The following is a 19,087-nucleotide window of genomic DNA, read 5'->3' as shown; positions in this document are numbered from 1 at the left end:
TGCACGAAAAATTACTCCGTGTATTGTCAAAATTGCACGTGCAATTAAGGCTGCAGGGCATTCTGCAATTTTCTTGTTTAGAACTTGTGCTATTTGACTTGCAATTTAATAAGTATTTGTGTAAGATTTCATTTTTATGATCAGGTTTAATATTTAAAACTGAAATTGTTGATTATTTTTATCATGAATGCTCCTCCGTATTATTTTGAAAATGGCGCATTTTTATAAATGTTCGAATGCGACCGATGCGTGTAAAGAGTAGTCTCTCAGTTCGCCGTCCAGCGGCGCTTTTGTAAACTTCATTATGACTAGTTGTGTAAAAATAGTTGTTAATAATACGATTTAGATTTATTAGAATTAATTAAATAAAATAAAAATGTAAATAAACGAAAAACTGATTTAGTTGTTTGAGTAGATAAAAAGTGCGTCCTTTCGTGCGAGTTTAAATCTTAAGTTCGTTCATGTGTAGGTTGGGCTATGACATTGGAGACTCTAAGAAGGTTTTTGTGCAAATTTCGGTTGAATGTGGAGTGCTATTTCGAAGATATTTTCAAAGAGCGCTAATAGGTCATCGATAGAGGAAGATAAAGAAGAAAATAGAATGGATCGTGGCGACGATAGACGATCAGACATGGATACGCTGGATGCCTATGATACCAGACAGGTAAGATGATTTCATCTACCTAATTAATATTGTTAATTGCCCACATACGACGACAGCTGTTTTATTTAAATCTCCATCGAAAGTTATTTATCACTTGAGCCTATTTGTTTTGAATCGTCGATCTTCTCGGTGTTTATTTGGTGGCTATTTCAAAGTGGAATTCGATTCGAGTTTGTTTTGCGTGTGATTAACATAATTGCACAAAATACGTACATACAGGGTGTTCGATTACGATCAAAAACGACACCCGCTATGATTTCAGTAGAAAATTTGATGGTTAGAAAAATCGGTGCTCCCACGCACTTAAGAGTAGGAGGACTCTCTTTTTGCAATCCAAAATGAAATTTCTGCTTTTGTTATTTTATGTCGTCTTGTCGATGCGATTGCTTAACGCGAAAACACACATCCCCTACTCAATGTGACAATTTCACTGCGAGAGGGAATTTTGTCAACTGATTTATCGATCTTCATTTTTTCATGTGTTGTAATATGACGTCATAGGTATTCGAATATTATAATAATATATTTGTCTAATTAGCAATTTGACTCCCACCTGAATAATTCCATATTTTATTACTTCGCTCATTTGTAAAAATAAACCATCAAACTGCTCTGATTTTCTTCGTTTATGTTTACGTTTAATTGGCAAATAGAGTTCCCTATGCATAATCCTTTGAGCGGCAATCGAAATTTCAGGAAAAAAAAGGGAATAAGTATTGATGAACAATTTTTCTGAAACGTGAACGTCGTCACGGCAAACAGGTCCTAAAGGATGTTCTTGGGGGACGGATTGCAGTGCGTTTAATGGTGCGTGTAACTTTCTGCTCTATCACATTTCTTTGCGTTTTAATTTCATTATTCGAATTCATCGTTATCGTATTTTTGCATTTTGGTCCTCATCTCATTCTTTAACTGGTAACTGGTTGTGGAGGCAAAGATAACACTTTAGAGCTATGTAATTCCCGAGGTAATTCCAAAGTCGAGCGCAAAGCCCTGAATTAAGGAGATATACAAGATTCGGGTCAAAAATAAGTGTGTGACCACAGCTCACTTTAATTAAAACATTAAAAGTCAATGAGCCTATTGAAAAGGTGCACTGCCAGTTAAAAAAATTCAATTGTTTTTCGTTGGTGTCGCACTCTGCTATTTCGCGTACATTGTTACATGGATAACGTGATATTCAGACATTTCTTTGAAATCAATTAAAGAACTAATTATTTCCGTGTACTTTTGTTTACAAATGAGTGACAAATAAAATAGTATACATTATACGCCAGGTAATAGTTTTTACTGGCTCTAGGAGATGACAGGCTCGCCTAACGACTCGCCAGTAAAAACTCACTTACCTACCTGGCTAATAATGTAAAATACTATTATTTAATTAAGTTTAGGTTGTGCTTTTATTTGGTACTAGCGGACACCCTGTATCAAAAAATAAAACTTTGCTAAGCGTTGAAACCTCCGCGACTGTCGGTATCCGGGGCGAACGCGGAAAGGAGTTCTCATAGAAAGCTTTTTAATCCAATCTTAGAATTATAAACAATCCATTAACATAAGAGAGGTCCACGTTTGTAAAATGCTTACGGTGATTTGCAATGGATGAGATGATTTCTTGTTAAAGTTGTTATATTGGCCGTCACGCTTTGCGGATTCCTTTTTTTTTCCAATTCAAGGCGATATGCCGTCGTTATTTAGGACTATTTGATGACAAGAATTATTGCTTGTTTCCGTCCTTCGACTAATGTTTGACCCCGTTTCTATAATTAAGATCGTCTGAGTGAAGTGTCAAATCTTTGGGCTTATGAAAACATTTTTAAACTTTAGGGACTGACAAGTTCCATTTAACTAAACTTCATAATATTTAAAAAGAACCACGCACGTTAAAAATCTTAGGAGAAAGCTGCTCTACACACTTCATAATCTTTAACTTAGATGTGCGTAAATAAACAAGAAAAAGGGTTAGCCAAACGCTGATTAATGCAGCTTCAGTTATAGAAATAATTACAAATTCTAAATTTAGCCTGTAGATTAACTTTGGGAATTTTAGGCTAAACAAAGGGCGTCCGTAAAATGGTTGTTGGCCAAAGCGTTCAATAATAAGGTACCGGAAAATTTACGAGAACCATTCTATAGGGATCATGAGGTGAGTTTCGTGCAATTGCTATGGATCGTAATTAATTTTTTCTTACAGAACCAGGAACATCTAAAACCGCAAATCGTAGGTACATTAGCCAATGCAGAAATCTACTGTTTAGCTTTAGGAAATATTTATTCGGATCCAAACTATCACAGTCTCAATCATTGGTCAATTTTGCAAACTTTAGCTAGGAAAGGTGTTTATGTGACGGAACCATCAGATGGATCGCAACTAACCGAAACAACACTTATCCAAACGAATCCCTTGAGAATGGTGCGAGAAATTTCAGTCGTCTCATTTAAGTTACGATATTCTTGTAGAGTGCTCATATGGCAGTGATTGAGGCAGTCATGACGTTATATGCAAAGGAGGTTGTGACGTCAGATAGGGTACTGGCAGCTGTTAACAGGTTTAATCACGATCGCATTAGTGTACTGTCCAATCCGGATAATTACGAGCAGAATCTCTTGCTTTGGGTTTCTCATGCTTGTGCCGCACTGAGAAAAAGGATGGAGCAAGAAGCTGATTCAGGAATGAGCAATGGAGGAGGAGAGGTATGCTAATTGTCTTGCAAATTAATTATAAATTGTAGCAGGTGTTTGTTTACAACAGCATTTAAGGTTGATTGGTTATCAGGTGACCAGTTAACCATCACTTCTTGCATATTTATACATATAGGATGGTCTTCTAATGCAATCATTTTCAAAATGCAACACGGTTTGTACACATGTTAAATTAAGCCCTGATCAATATGCATTACAACATGATTTGCAAATAATTAAGGGACAAAAGTGTGACATCCTACTGTTTGAAGGAATTTATGTGAAAGTCATCTGATTTGAAATCGCGATATTCGCATGCTAGGTATTCCATAGGTTAATGAACCTGTTAAGTGTATGGCAATATTGATTTTATGTTTATTTTTTTTTCATTTTTGTGTATGCGTCTTGTGTATGTGAATAAAACCTACATAATTAAGAATACGCGTGTATTGCTGCAAAATTTATAATCTGGGTCAGCTCCCAAATTTTACATAAAAAATATAAGAGAATTATGGTATTCTACTGATAAGTGAAAATTGTTCAATGGTATACATGGAACAATTATGATTTGTGTAGTGGTTTGAAAGTCCATTGCTTTTTGGCAGGTTTTTGTGTTTCATGTTTACTTACTTTGCAACAATGAAAAACGCATTTGACTTGGTTTTAAAATTAAGCTGGAAAAGATATACACAGTGTCCATTTTTCGAGTGCCACTAGGGGGAGCTCGCTTATCTTAAGAGATAGAAACTTGGTTAAATTAGGGCAAAGTTGCGAATTTTCGTGCTGAATAATAATCTAAAAAGAAATTTATAATATCTTCAATGGTTTTGAAAATGTGGCAAAAAATCGAAAATTTCTGATTTTCATTTTTAACTTTTTCATGGTAAACTAATTGTACTAGACATTTCTAATTAACACATTATTCAGACATTTTTTAATGGAGATTTCGAATATGGCATCCCGTTTTTAATAACTTTCAAGATAACGGAGAAACAAGTGGCAACTTTAGTTTTTTTTTATGGGCACCGTTTTGGATTTTAACATTTTGAGATTAGGTCTTTTTTTCTCTTTACAACGATATATCACACATGGTGGTTCAGTATCACATTTTTTCTAAAAATACATTTTCATTTTTTTGGAAGAGTGCTATGCAAAAACAAAACGTTCTTTTGTTGTGGTTGACCTATTTCAAGCAGTGTCATTTACGTTTGTGGTAGTTTTATTGTTAAAATATTATTTATTCTTATGTATTTTGTTCTATTTTGAATTATAATTTTCTTGCAAAACGAAGGTTCAATTCTGTTCATATGAAAATCGAAAACACATCTAGTTCCCTGATGCCAACGCTGCAACCGGGCATATGCGTCAAACTATCAAACTTTTGTTCACAATAAAAGAACGTTTTGTTTTTCCAAAGCACTCATCCCAACAAATTAAAAATTGTATTTTAGGAAAAATGTGATACTGAACCACCATGTGTGATATATCGTTGTAAAGAGAAAAAAAGACGTAATCTTAAAATCTCAAAATTAAAAATGGCGCCCATAAGAAAAACTAAAGTTGCCACGTGTTTCTCTGTCATCTTAAAAGTTATTTAAACCGAGATGTCAGATTCGAAATCTCCATTGAAGTGTTCGAATAATGTGTTAATTAGAAATGTCTAGTACGACTAGTTTATCATGAAAAAATTAAAAACGAAAATCAGAAAGTTTCGTTTTTTTGTGATATTTTCAGAACTATTGATGATATTTTAAATTTCTTTTCAGAGCAAGGAAATTCGCAACTTTGCCCCCATTTAACCAACTTTCTATCTCTTAAGGTGACCGAGATCCCCATAGTGGACCTCGAAAAATGGACACCGTGTATAGAAATAGATCTGCTTGAAATGCTGTCTGTAAAACTACCGCACCAAAATCAAAGTGGTTTACATTTAACTAACAATATTAATCCATGCAGGGAGATAGACTGCAAGTACCAGATTTACCGGTGATAAAGGATTTCAAAGATCTCTGTGACGGCGTAGCTCTAGCATCTTTGATATCGTTTTATTGCGCCGAGGAATTATCTTGGAAAAAAATTCGTGTGTCATATTTGCCAACGGTATCCGAAAGTTTACATAATTTGGGTCTTGTTCAAGCTTTCTGTTATCGTTGCCTGCCAGTGTCTATCTTTCACTTAATGCCAGAGGATATTACGTACATGAGGGGGTACGTATCGAAATTTTCTGTTATCCTTTGCAAGTTTTTTTTTGTAGGTCTATGAAACAAAATTTAATAGTTTTTCTCGCCGATCTATTTAATATTTTGGAAATACACCCTGTGAAATGTGTGCGATACCCCGGAATGGATAAGATTTCCAATGGTAAGACAGTTTTATTGCTTTTTTGTATTGGCGGGTTTTTGTTTGTCACATTGATTCTTTCTCCACCTGTTGTATATAGTGTATTATATGTTTTTTTTTTAAACATTTGCAAATCGATTACTATCTTTTCACTGCTTTGGCTTTCGTTTTCCCTTTTATTTGCTAATGTGGTGACAGTATGTAATTGGTAAGATTTATCATTTTACACTAATAAATTTATTAAATTACCTGTGTTTGACAATTTTGCTTGTATTGGTTGTGGCTATAGAGGGTTTTCCAGCGCGTAATGCGCATGGTGTGGTACATAAACGTAACCTGCCACAATCTGTGATGAGTCCTATTCCTGATTTAAGAAGTGGATTGGACGATCCAGCATCCTCTTCTGCTTTTCAAGGTAATCTTATTATTCCAATTTAATATTCTCACAATCGATCATACACTCTAATACATTTTCTAATGCCAAAGCCTTTTAGACAGCATCTAATGTTTAACGTCTTATTGTATTTTAGTTACAACATATGCGATACTTTTCTGCATGTTGCCTTTTAAACACATTAATTACAATTCGAGCATGATTATCATTGGTATTTATAAATATAATAATAATAATAACTACTTAAATGTTCATGTTGTTCGATATAACATGTTTTGCACTGCGCAATGTACGATAACTTTCTTTTGCATTTTATTTATTTTTATAAGAAATGAGCTGTATGTTGAAACGCTTACACGTAATGGAAGTGATATAATACTCAATTGAATATCTATGATCTAAGGGCATATTTTTTTCTTGTTTAATTCAGCAGTCGTCTAGAAAACTGTGATTTTTCAAAGAAGATTAAACACAAAATCATGCTTATTGGTCCTGATTACAAACGTTTGTTAATTAAGGTGCATTTAACAGGATAATTGAAGCATTTCTTTAGCAATAATAGTGTGATCAAAAAATAGGTATGCTTTGTTACTTCGATACCCAGAAAGTTTTTATATCAAAATTTGAAACAGTTGGAACCAAAGTAATTGCGATTATGAAAGCTTCCTTTCTTTGAAATATTTTTGTGGTTATTGCAATGTGTGTTGCCATATCTTTCGTAATCTGTAACTTGTCCGACTTACTGTCTACTGTGGATTTTGAGATTATACAAAACGCAAAAGTATGCTTTTCATTTGCAATACACCATTCATTGTGTATGTATATCCTCAAAATTCGCTGTGGCACTTTATCACTCTGGTACTGAAATATGTCAATAGGTGGCGTTAAATCGCTTTATATTGCTTACATATGGTTTTGTACTTTTCGATCACTGTATTGCGTTATCCTGTGCAGAAGTACTCGCATTTGTTGCATCGATTAATACTTGAATTTTAGTTTTGAAAACGACACCGACGCATGTGCCACTTAGGAAAACAAATTCATTTCAACAAAGCGCTTCGGAAATAAGCGAAGATAGTCTGAGAAGGGGATCGGACGATTCCTTCATCGTTCATAAAAGTAGAAATATTCCAACACTAAGTACTGTGATCAACGACGAACCTCTTGTTCCGGCCAGACTGCGTGTCAATAAGGAGAAACAGAATCACGATTCGAAAGCAGAGGAGCGAGGCGAGTATGGCAAAATGGCAGCCGGCAAGCCGAGCAACTGGGACGAGCACAAAAGGCCGAGCTACTCGGGACGAAGGTCCAGACGTAATTCTATTACGGACGATTCGCAATTAACTATAGAGAATTTTGGCGGTAGTCAGGAGAATATAAATTTTATCGGCCGAAATCCGGATAAAGAGGTGCGATACATGCATCAGTTACAGTTAGTTACATGTTTTCATTGCAGATGGGCGTGCATGTCGGAAGGAAAATTTCTGCACCTGCAGGTCCGGTGATCGAAAATCCGGCCGTTCGTACAACTTTAATGGATAATAGTAGTTCTATACAAATCGGATACGATAATGGCTGTGAAAAACAAGAAGATGAGCTTGAAAATTATAAACTTAAACGGCAATTAAGTAGCGAAGTTATAAAATTGCACCATCACAATGAACTTGACAAAGAAAATATTCTAAAAGACGTTGTCGATGGCGAAGACACAAATCGATTAAGTTTTGCTAACCTTAAACAAAACGTAGGCGGAGAACAAAAAGCAATACACTTAGTTTACATGCAGCACAACAAAGAGGAACTACCCTCAAAGTCTAGCTTCTTACAGAAAGCGAGTACCACTAACGGTACTGGTGAGAAAAAAACCACCACATTTGCAACCCTTCCAAATACTACCACTTGGCAACAGCAAAGCACGCATAGCCAACAGAGTGATGAAAGCAATGCAGGCGATGACAATTCTTCGGGCAATCACGTTGTTTCCTCTCAATTAAGTGATATTAGAATGAAATTGGAGGAAAAACGACGTCATATAGAAAACGAAAAACGAAGGATGGAGGTTATTATGAACAAGCAGAGACAGAAAGTTGGCAAGGCCGCCTTTCTACAAGCAGTGACCAAGGTAAACCACATTCATATTTTAGAGTACCTCTTGTACGCTTGGGTATAATGAAATCTTGCAAACTTTCTATGGTGCTAAAAAGTATTTGCGGCTTTTTTTTTTATTAACCTATTTATTCACTTTTCCAGCTCACTGAAATGGTAAGGATCTCTTCTGACGTTGACACTTTTAGGCTCCTTGGTAGTAGTACTTGTAGTTGTTTGTTGAAACTTACTGTTACTCGCTACTTGATCTATGTTAGACATTTTTTTACTCAGGCTAGATAGATTAGAAATTCATGTTAGAGTAACACCCACACACATATTTTCTAAGCTTGCGGTTCATTTCATTGGGTGAATGCTAATCACGAACTTATAAATTAAGAAGGACTGCTAATGCTGAATTAACAAATGACACCTACATGAGGGCCGCCATGATCAACTAATAAACAAGCATTAACCTCACGTTTTCTTAATACATTACTGTGACACATGTCATTTTCCAAGGCTGCAATAGTCTCAAAACTTGAGCACTATGAATATTCCCCTAGAAAATAACTAAAACGTGCACTTCAGAGCCCATTTCTACCTCTATGCAACTGTTTGATCAGCAGTCCATCTTAATTTATAAGTTCGTGATGCTAATAGACCTTATTGAAATAACGAGATCTGGCTGCCTGGAATTTACAGGGACAGGTCTGAAGCTTTGTTTGCATGCTTTTATAATGATAATAATACAGGAAAATTTCTAAAATGTATAGGTACATATGGGCACAGATATACACAAACAACAGATTGGTGACCTTATGCAATTCATGGGTAACACGTTTTCGTTTTACAGTGACTATACAAGACAGTGCTCAAATGCCCCTCCTCCACATTCCTTAAATGCTATAAGAAATTTTTTAAAGGGCAAGTTTCCAAGACATGTACATGCATTTTGAATTGTCATTCAAAATTTTAATAAAAACGACAATAAATAGAATGCTTTTAGGTTATGATGAAGAGATATTCGAACGCCATAAGCTTATGGGATTCTTTTCCACAAAAATTAAAACATTCAGTTTCATATCCTCCGTTAAAATTAAGCTCATGAAACTAAAGTCACTAAATATAGAAAGTACCGCAATCCATTGGGCTCGTGTGTTAGAGAGAGAACACTTGATTTTTTCCCAAAAATGGCGGAAGTTACCAGATTCTAGTAACTTTAATGTTAGGGATTGTTCCACCTGTTTGGAGATATCTGTATATATTTTTATAAAACACTACTATGAAGTTAGGTTATAAAAAATTACAGCTATTCAGATTTTATTTGTCAATTTTTTTAAGTTGGCAGCAAATTTGCCCAAAAATGGCGGATGATTGCGGTACTTTCTATATCTAGTGACTTTACATGAAACTATTACCGTCACTATACCAATTGACAAGTGACAAGTTTTTCTTCAGTTGAATACATCGCACACAAACGAAAATAAAAATACGGAAGCCAAAGCAATAATATTTAAATTAATTAATATGACAGCCAGATCTTTATTTGTTTCAAGAAGTTACTTTGGTTGCATAAAATTGGGCGTCCTTCAGAAGATTTTCTGTCATTTAAAAGTATACATAGGAAATCCCTATGTCTACTCTAAATGAATAGCACTGTATATCTATATAATATTCTCTAGCCCTGTACAGTGATGTTTTTGACAAGGTTAAAATTTCTTAGCGTGCATTATGCTTATAAATAAGGTCTATTAGTTTTTCGTTTACCTAGAATGATGCACTGTCAGTTCCATTATAGTGCTTGGGGTATTTTTAATATATATTCCGATAATTGAAAATGCATTTAGGATGTCACGCTTATGAATAAGTTGGCAGCTAATCACGGCCCTACTTACAACTGACATTACTGAAATACAGAGACAATAATAAATTTGAAGCAACTTGCAAATAACTATGAGTACCCTTGATGAGCACTATACTCTATTCATTTTAAGAAGGTAGAGGTAGAAATCATACTAGCTGAAAAATGACGAGGTCATTTTAAGTCATTTTAATAAAAATTGTGTGGGGCCCGAGGCGTATGTTGGTTGGATAATGCAACTTGCTTCACATTTACGATTGATAACTTTGTGTATTGCATATTTCATTTTGTCACGAGCTTTCGTTGATTTTGTTTGTGCACAGAGATACTCGTACAAGCCGACAAAGCTGAAAACTGTATACTTTTTTGTTTTGTTTTCAATTTACTAATGTATTTATGGTAGAGGGCGCTAGTCTTTCTGATGGACAGGCAAAATACTCACTTATATGCTAAGAGTTGAAATGAAATGTAATTTATTTATTGGCATATCATCGCCCCAGTTTTAATTATCTGTATTTATCGTTGAATGACAGCCAGGCGATGCTAAGGTGCGCATTTGTACAGAAGTTGATCTGTTCTCAATTTTATGTAATGAAATGATACGATAAAAGCATTTCCGTTTCCCAAATTGACTTTTTCCACTGAAATAGAACACAAATGCTTGCTCTTTTATCCAAATCTTGCTTAGTTCACAATAACAGTTGAGGTTTAAAATTGTTTAACAATATTTAAAATAAGGTGGAGGTAGTTCTTTATATTAGTAACTAACTTTCAGGGAAAGGGTAATATACTTAAGACACCGAGTGAATCTGAATGTAGTTCAACAAGTGGTTCCGAACCCCGTAGTCCAGCATCTGACAAAACCTCCCAAAAGCAAAGACCTTTTACGCTTCAGGTACATAACAATTTTAATTGTTAGCTAGTTTTGGAAATTGAACAAATATGTTAGTTAGTTTGTATCGTTTTTAGGAAATCACGGACGAAGTTAGTACAGTCGAGCGGAAATGGTTAGATAATACCCAGCCATTTGTGGAAACAAGACGAACACCAGATATTGAAAATATGGATTTGGAGCAGTATCAACAGTCAATCGCACAGTAAGCTCTATAATCTCAAATAAAAGAAATTCGATTGGTAATTTTTAGAATGAATTCTAGTCTTCATGATATTCAATCGGATATTCAAAGGTTAACTTCTCAACAAAATCAAATGCAAATGGTGCAGCAACAGGCACTAATGCAGCCGCAAAGTCATCATGTGGCACCTTATCCTCAGTATAACATGCCGCAAACCTTTGATGCTCAATCGTACTCCCAGCAAGGTACAAAATTTGAATTGTAGCGGATAGTTAAAGCTAATCTCTGTCATTAATAGGTGCAATATATAATCCATTACAATCGTATTCCAGTGCTCCGCATATACCTCAGGCCGTTTTTGCCCAGCAAGTGGGTACTAGTCCTCCCATTCACCAGGAACAATCTCACTTTTATTTACATAACCAAGCGCCTTCCCCCGCAGCTGCGATACCGACAGTCGTACCTCAAAGACGAACTTGGGCGCAACAGATAAACGATTCATATCAGTCACCGGAGATGCGAACTTGGAGTAAACCGCAAAGTCCCGCCGGCTTCCTTCTCCATAACAACACGAACACATACGAAGATCCACGGTACCCTACGTCACCGCGACACAACGAAAATCCAACAAGATATCAAAATGGTGACGAGTATCCCTTAAATCGTAGCAATAGCCATCCCGGATTTACATTAAGTCAGCAACACATGCAACAGCAATTGTTTTCGAATTCCCAAAGTTCTTCCTCCCCTTCTAGTTCGCCACAACATCGAAATTTACACAAGCAAATTTCCCAGTTACTCGACGAGAGCAAAAGGAGTCCCGTTAGTTTACAGCAAATGGAGCCCATCAGAAAAACCGGTAGCGTAATAACGCACGCCTCCATCCCGGTACCTTCAATGGACGATATGGAGCCGCAAAACATCTCTTTCATTGGCAATTCCGTCAATGAGCAGGTTAGCGAAGGAATCGGTCGACTGAACATAACGTCTGGAAGTAGAACTTATAGAATACCTTCTCCAACTAGACCGTTGACTGCTCGCAACGCATTCCAACATTCACCCATTGAAAAAGAAGCCATCCCAGATTCTACTACGGACGAAGATCCTGTAAACGAGAAAGGATTTTATATTAGTTTCGATAACGATCAGCCTAAAAGGCCCAAACCTCCCTTACGAACGAGAAAAGGATCACCAAGAAAAGAGGCTTTGTTCGGGGAGCCATTGGAGAGGAGCAACTATACACAACTCCAGGAGAGAGAGGTACATATCAAACTTATTTTAGTAGGAAAAAGGCTTGTCTTTTTGGATAAAATAAACAAAATTATTTTAGAGCAAAAGTCTAAATACGTTTTTTTTTAGAGAAAAAAATACTGCATTTGTTCATACTTTTAGTTATAATTTTTCATTTTTCAAAACCGTAGAAATCGACAAAATAAAAAATTACATTTTTATAAATCAGTGCTGCTTTGGAATCTTTTAACAAACTACAAGCGCATCGCATCTAGTTTTCGTTGTTTGACGTCGAACGATTTTCATATTTAATTCGGTTACAACTAACCGATGCAATAAATGGCATCTTAGGGTAATGTTTTTTTAGAGAATGTATGCTGCATCTGCATCAGATACTATTTGTTTATTATTTTCCGGAATCAGAGTACCTACATAATCGAAGAAACAAAAACTGATTTAAAGCAGATTTGTTCCTAAACTTATATTCGGATTTTCCGCTACTGCAACCAAAACGTTGAATGTATTGTCGTTTTCCTGATGGTTTTGACGGACATTTTGAACGTTATTGCACTTGCAGTTCTTTAACTTTAACAGGTATAAATTTAATATACAGGGTGATTCCTATAGTACCTGCCACCGTTTGGGAGCGTGTAGGTGGTGCGTAGGGGAGTATTTTGATATAGGACAGTTGGGGTCGGAAATCTAAAATAAGGGTGCCAGAGCCAAATTTACCTTCTGGAATTTCGCGCCTGTAGGTAGGCAACCCAACCGGCCGGCGGTGCACAGGGCGTTAGTGGGCTGCGAACTAGGAGGAGGTCGGTGTAAACAAACAAACTTTTCGAAATGGGTGCTTAAATGACCCAAGTATCGATGTGCATCACGAATCTGTGTGTAAAGTTAAGCCTCCATCAGCTTACCTGCAATTGCCCTGTCTCGCACAGTCGGAAGTGAACTTCTTGAAAGACCTGTCTGCAGGGTAACTGACGGTTTGGATACCGCTCAGCGTACGCTCGTCGTGCAGCTCGTGCGTTACCATTTGCCAATCCGTACATGAAGTGCATGTCCGCGTATTCCGTGTTAGTAAAACGTGCCATAGTGTTTATTCACTTGATACGCGTCGTTGCAGACGGGATTTCGTGGGTTTAAACAAAATTCTGATCAAGTGTCAGCCACACATCGCCGCCTGAGATCGCTCCGTGTGCACCGCCGGCCGGTTGGGTTGCCTACCTACAGGCGCGAAATTCCAGAAGGTAAATTTGGCTCTGGCACCCTTATTTTAGATTTCCGACCCCAAGTGTCCTATATCAAAATACTCCCCTACGCACCACCTACACGCTCCCAAACGGTGGCAGGTACTATAGGAATCACCCTGTATGTCAAAGGCAAATAATGAAACGTGATCGCTGTTTTTTTAGGTAATTCCAAGGCATATTTGATTTATTGTAAAATGAACCCTTTTATTTTGTCGATTTGTACGGTTTTGAAAAACGGAAAATTATGAGTAATAGCATGAACAGATTCTGTATTTTTTTCTCTTAAAAAGTAAAAAGACGTATCTAGACTTTTGCTCTAAAATAATTAGGGGAGCTAGTAATTGACTATAAAGAAATTACCATTGAAATCCCTATGCTGCGTCGCGCTAGGCACCACCCGGTATAAATACCAATATTAGTAATCTAAAATTCCCGCTTCTTTTATACCTCAAATATGCCAGAGTGATAATACCCCCCCCCCCCCCCTTTAAATAAGCCACTTGTCAGTTCCTTTAAATTTTTTTATTACCCAATAGCAAATTGCCTATTTGAAATTATATTCTAAGCATAAGAAATCTTCGACTTTAATACTAATACCAATTTAAGGAAAAGGAAAGGATCGAGAGACAAAAACGGCTTCAAGGAGAATTAGATTTAGAGAGACTGAAAAGAGAAGAACACGAAGAGGAGTTTCGCAGACACGAACTGTTAGAAAAGGGGAAGCGAAAAGAGGCTACCTACGAGAAAGAGAGGGTGACTGCAGCGTCCGCCATTATTATAGGAAATGATCTTAGCAATCCCGATCCGGTAATTACGAACAATAAAAATATTAGTGAATTTTCGTTTCGTTTTGTAGGATTTAGTCGACGAAAGAGAAAAGAGAAAAGAAAAAATTATGCTGATGTCGTTACAAAGGAGACAGCAGCAAGAGGAGGCCAAGGCGAAAAAGGAGCATGAGGCCCAAATGAGAAGGGAAAGGGAAAAGATGAAAGAAGAGGACAAGGTACGGAAAAAAGAGGAGCAATTACAACGTCGAGCCGCCATTCTCGAGCAGTATAAATTGAAGAAGGCTATTGAGGAGGCGGAGAGAGAAGTAAGTGAAGATGTTTAAGGTTTTCGTAAGGCCTGCCTTTCTTTTCCTTTGAGGGCAAGACGTTAGATAAAGGTGAAGTAATGACATCGTTGAAACCGACACCAAAAATGCGTCCGAAAGGTTCCGTCTCGAGGCCGCGACCTAAAACCATCCATATTGATAGTGGTTCGGTCGAGATGGCGGAGGGGCTGTTGCAACCGAGTCGTGCCAAAAAAGGTTCCAGTTCTAATTTGACGGGTAAATTTTTCGACTCAATTATAATCATTTGCTTATTCTTGCAACAATAATTTCGTAGTTTTAGTTGCCGCTTGATTGTTGTTACTTTTATTTTGTATTTAGTTAACAGTTACGTGTCAAACAGCAGCATGAAACGTGATTATTATCGAGGGTCTCAAGATAGTCTTGCCGATAGTGGTCGAATTCATAGTGGGATTCTTTATAGAGGTGTGTTTTTGGGGTTTTATTTTGTTTATAATTTTAACAATGATTGTAAAATGTTTTGCCTTCGATGTGTACTCGTGTACACCGTCGTATATGTTTATATTCTATTTTATTACTGTGATGATTTCAGATTCGCCGGACGACAGTAGGGGCATGTCTCCTTGCCATAGTGCCAATCAAACATTGGGCCGACGAGGATCGTACAAGACCTCTAGAGGTTTGTATGCATTTGAGATGGTTTTCGATGTTTTGTTGTGTTCGGTGTGCTTGTTTTGGTAGTGACTTGCAATTGTAGTGTGTAGTTGGTGTTGCAACCATTCCATTTAAAAGTTGCCATGCTTGCGAAGGAAATACAATTACGTTCCGTTTATTTGTATTTTGTATGATTTTATTTGAATTTACATATGAGCAGTGCCCTTTGTGATAGTAGTATAAACATGTAAAAAGCAATTTTTAAGTGAAATGGAGAGTAGTGTACAAAAATGTGTTTCCAGACCCGTCTCCTGCTCAGGTTCGTGGCAGGCCTAAGTATTCAACTTATAAAGGACGCAAGTCATCTTCTATGATGAATTTGTATGGTAAGATAGTACCCGTTTTTTGTGATCTTGGTGGTTGTTGTTATAACGGTTTACGGGGCATGGTTACTTTCTATTTCCATTTTTTCCTGTGATGCAGTATATTGTGAACAAAGGCAAGGATGGGTATTCTTAGATATGCTTATAGTGCTTGTGTGTCGTTTAGTTGTGTAAACCTATGGATTTTTATTTTTATGTTCTTCATTTGTTCAATAGCCAATAGTAGCTATAATCAATCATTTGTTTATACAAATAGAGCTTTTTTACCTTTATGACATGTTAAAATTGACATTCAGTATATTTCTAAAGCAGCAGAGCACCTCGGTGTGACCCTAGGGGGTCGTTGGATTTACCCCTTTTTCAATTGGCTTGTTACGTGTGGCATATCGGTCAACTTTGCAAAGTTTGAACCAAAATAAAGAGTGTAAGAAGCCATGGCAAATTTGGTCTCAGTCTTTCACACTTCTGGTGATAGAGTGAGTGTCTTACAAAGATCACAATTGCGCTTCTTTGATTCCAAACCCAGCAATAACCGAAAGAGATACGAAGAAATGAGAATATAGAAAACTAAATGTTTCACAAAAAAAATCTGCTCTGAGATATGTCTCCCTTCAACCGTTTATGAGCATTAAATAAGGGCAGTACTTTCGTGTTGACATCCGAAATATCCTTGAATGCTTCCCCTTATAATTGAGAATCTCTTCTTGATTGTTATGACGACACACAACAAATTAATAAAATAAAAATTGTAGGTAAATGTGTGCACTAAGATGCAAGTTGGCTAATATCTCTATATGTATAAACAATAGTAGCAATTAACACAAATTCTTATAAATATTGTAGCGTTTGATTTTGTGTAACAATAAATTCTTTAACAAATATGGAGGCGTGTTAGCATTCTTTAGCATTAAAATGTTAAATGGTGAGTATTGGATTTAAATGGTCAATTTAAAATTTCCTGCCACAATTCCATGTTGTTAATGAATTAGTTTTAGTTTCAATTTTAGGTGACTGTGCTGACTAAAATATGTAATAAACAATTATTAATCATTTTTAAGTGATGTATATGCAAACTAATAATAATTTCATACTAACCATCCTTAGGATCAAGTACAGATCAAGATAGTTTGGCATATCGGTACGGAGATACGGACTCGGGATTGGGCCGAGCAACGCCTCCCAGAAGAGCTCCATCTCCAGGTATGGGCCCAATGCGTCATCTTCCATCACCTTCCGGTCCCGGTAGCTTACCAGGTTTTATGACTAAAAGACGCATGTTTGATGACGGTTCTAGCGATATCAGTTCTACACCTAGTAGTATGATGGATTACACAGGTAGAGTGTTTGAAAAGTGTATGTTTATAAGACTAAGTAAATTTACCAACAGTATTCCATTATACCATCTATTTAAAAAGAAGTACAATTCTACATAAAGTGATTGAGTAACTTTCCTTTATATTAAACTCCAACTTACATTTGGATCATATAGTCATAATTTTATTCAATCAATAAATTATAACTTTTACCAAATTTCTGCAATTTACAAAAATTCCATATTGAAGCGTTACATTAATCACCCTCCTCAAAAACAACAGTATGCATCTTGCCACTGCTTTTTATTCCTATCCATTGCTCATGTTCTCATCACAGAGTACAATTTGTTATTCCAGTTTCTTGAAATAATTTGTAATATTTCATACTACTCATTCCTAAAGTAATAGTTGCGATATTGTTAATAACATTTTAAATTTTTCACAGGTCCACGATTGTACAAACAGCCAACAACGAAATCGAATAGAGGTATAATGTTAAATGCAGTGGAGTATTGCGTTTTTCCCGGTGTTGTAAATAAGGAAGCAAAGAGGCGCGTGCTCGAAGAAATCAATCGATCGGAAGCGAAACATTTTCTTATTTTGTTTAGGGACGCCGGTTGTCAATTCCGTGCTTTATACTCCTATTGTCCGGAGGGCGAAGAGGTATTAAAGCTTTACGGAACCGGCCCAAAGCAAGTGAACGATAGGATGTTCGATAAGTTCTTTAAGTGAGTCTCGTACATAATCTTTTTTAGGGAAAGTAATAACGTTATCATTTGCAGGTATAATTCCGGTGGCAAATGTTTCTCACAAGTACATACAAAACACTTAACTGTCACAATAGATGCCTTTACAATCCATAATTCTCTATGGCAAGGTAAAAAAGTGAATTTGCCTAGTAAAAAGGATATGACGCTTGTGATCTAGTTCGGCATTTTGTAATGCGGCAATTAATTTATCAAGTATTTTCTGATTGATTGTATTAATCGACTGCTAAATTTGGTATTCATTTTTTTTGTTATTTTTATACACCTTTTAATTTTAATTACTCGTCAAGGAGGAAATGTTGGAGATGTATGCTTTAATTTTTTAATTGATATTCAGAATTTTATCTTATTTTGTGGAAGTTTTTATCGTTATACAATTTTTTTTATCAAGAACCAAGTTGCGACAAATTTACTTACCCCGTTAATTGTTTTAAATGAAATTTATTCATTCCAATGATTTCGTAAACAAGTTCTAACTTTTGTACTTTGCTTGCGGTTCATTAATAAAACGCATTTGTTAAGAAGTATTTAGTCATTTCTGCTTGTAATGCTAATAAAAATTGTTTTATAACGAAGGTGCAAAAGCCAGAAGTGCTTATATTTGTTAAAATGTCCTGTATAAATTAAAAGAATTGTAAAACTCGATAAATATCGAAGGGAAGAATAAAGTTCTATATTGCTTGGTGAGTTGTACACTTGGAGCGTCCTTATCTGAGCGCATAACATCATTATATAGCAGATTCTGATTGTATTAAAAACACTTATCTATGTTGTCTAACAGCTATGTTATACACTAATTTTTGTCATATGTCTGTAAATATTAAGTTTTTATAATATATACATATATTTATTAATGAAACACGTAATATCAAATGTGGGTCCTTGTTACGCGCAACGTAAAAAATAAAATTGTAACGTTCTATTTGTGCATTTTGTTCATCATTTTTCTAGTTGTGGGGTTTCCTTAATTAGAAACCACTTTCGAAAGAAAATTCAAAGGGCTGTAACTTTTGAACTAGTAGCCCAATCTTGGAACTGTTTGAAATTATGGATTCTACAGGCCACGTTCTATAAGAAAAATTTTTCCCAGGACGATCTGAGCCAATTTTTTTTTGGGGCAAAAAAAAGGCAGTGTATAACCTTCCCTTTTTCCAAAAATCGACTGCACCAAAATTTCTCGGGAAAACACTTTTCTTATTAATTTTGGTGCGTAGAATCCAAAACAATTCGTACTTTTTCGATCAGACTTCTCAATCAAAAGTTATAGACTAGAAACCAATTTCGAAAGAACATTCAAAGGGCTGTAACTTTTG

The 19,087-nt window shown here is 36.0% G+C and overlaps 1 protein-coding gene across 10 annotated transcripts; it reads left to right on the top strand.

Annotated features, from left to right (window-relative positions):
* Nucleotides 1-286: 286 nt before the first annotated feature.
* Nucleotides 287-18,419, top strand: LOC116171380 (patronin). 10 transcript variants are annotated; one of them, XM_031488181.1, is made up of 22 exons: nucleotides 287-664; nucleotides 2,712-2,807; nucleotides 2,856-3,074; nucleotides 3,122-3,355; nucleotides 5,300-5,550; nucleotides 5,598-5,704; nucleotides 5,985-6,098; nucleotides 7,074-7,486; nucleotides 7,534-8,199; nucleotides 10,802-10,921; nucleotides 10,996-11,123; nucleotides 11,172-11,347; nucleotides 11,401-12,362; nucleotides 14,192-14,392; nucleotides 14,442-14,678; nucleotides 14,732-14,915; nucleotides 15,018-15,122; nucleotides 15,250-15,336; nucleotides 15,614-15,697; nucleotides 16,799-17,029; nucleotides 17,453-17,735; nucleotides 17,790-18,419. In XM_031488181.1, exons 1-22 carry the CDS (start codon nucleotides 524-526, stop codon nucleotides 17,932-17,934), a joined length of 5,184 nt encoding a protein of 1,727 aa, XP_031344041.1. In that variant the 5' UTR covers nucleotides 287-523; the 3' UTR covers nucleotides 17,935-18,419. The 10 variants fall into 10 exon arrangements, with proteins under 10 accessions (XP_031344041.1, XP_031344043.1, XP_031344040.1 ...); XM_031488183.1 differs by having other exon boundaries at nucleotides 5,973-6,098; nucleotides 11,184-11,347; XM_031488180.1 differs by having other exon boundaries at nucleotides 5,973-6,098.
* Nucleotides 18,420-19,087: the final 668 nt, after the last annotated feature.

The sequence above is a fragment of the Photinus pyralis genome, unplaced genomic scaffold (assembly GCF_008802855.1).
Source record: "Photinus pyralis isolate 1611_PpyrPB1 unplaced genomic scaffold, Ppyr1.3 Ppyr1.4_LG5, whole genome shotgun sequence".
NCBI lineage: Eukaryota > Metazoa > Arthropoda > Insecta > Coleoptera > Lampyridae > Photinus > Photinus pyralis.
The sequence above is the reverse complement of the archived record's forward strand: the minus strand, read 5'-3'. Positions and strand labels throughout refer to the sequence as shown.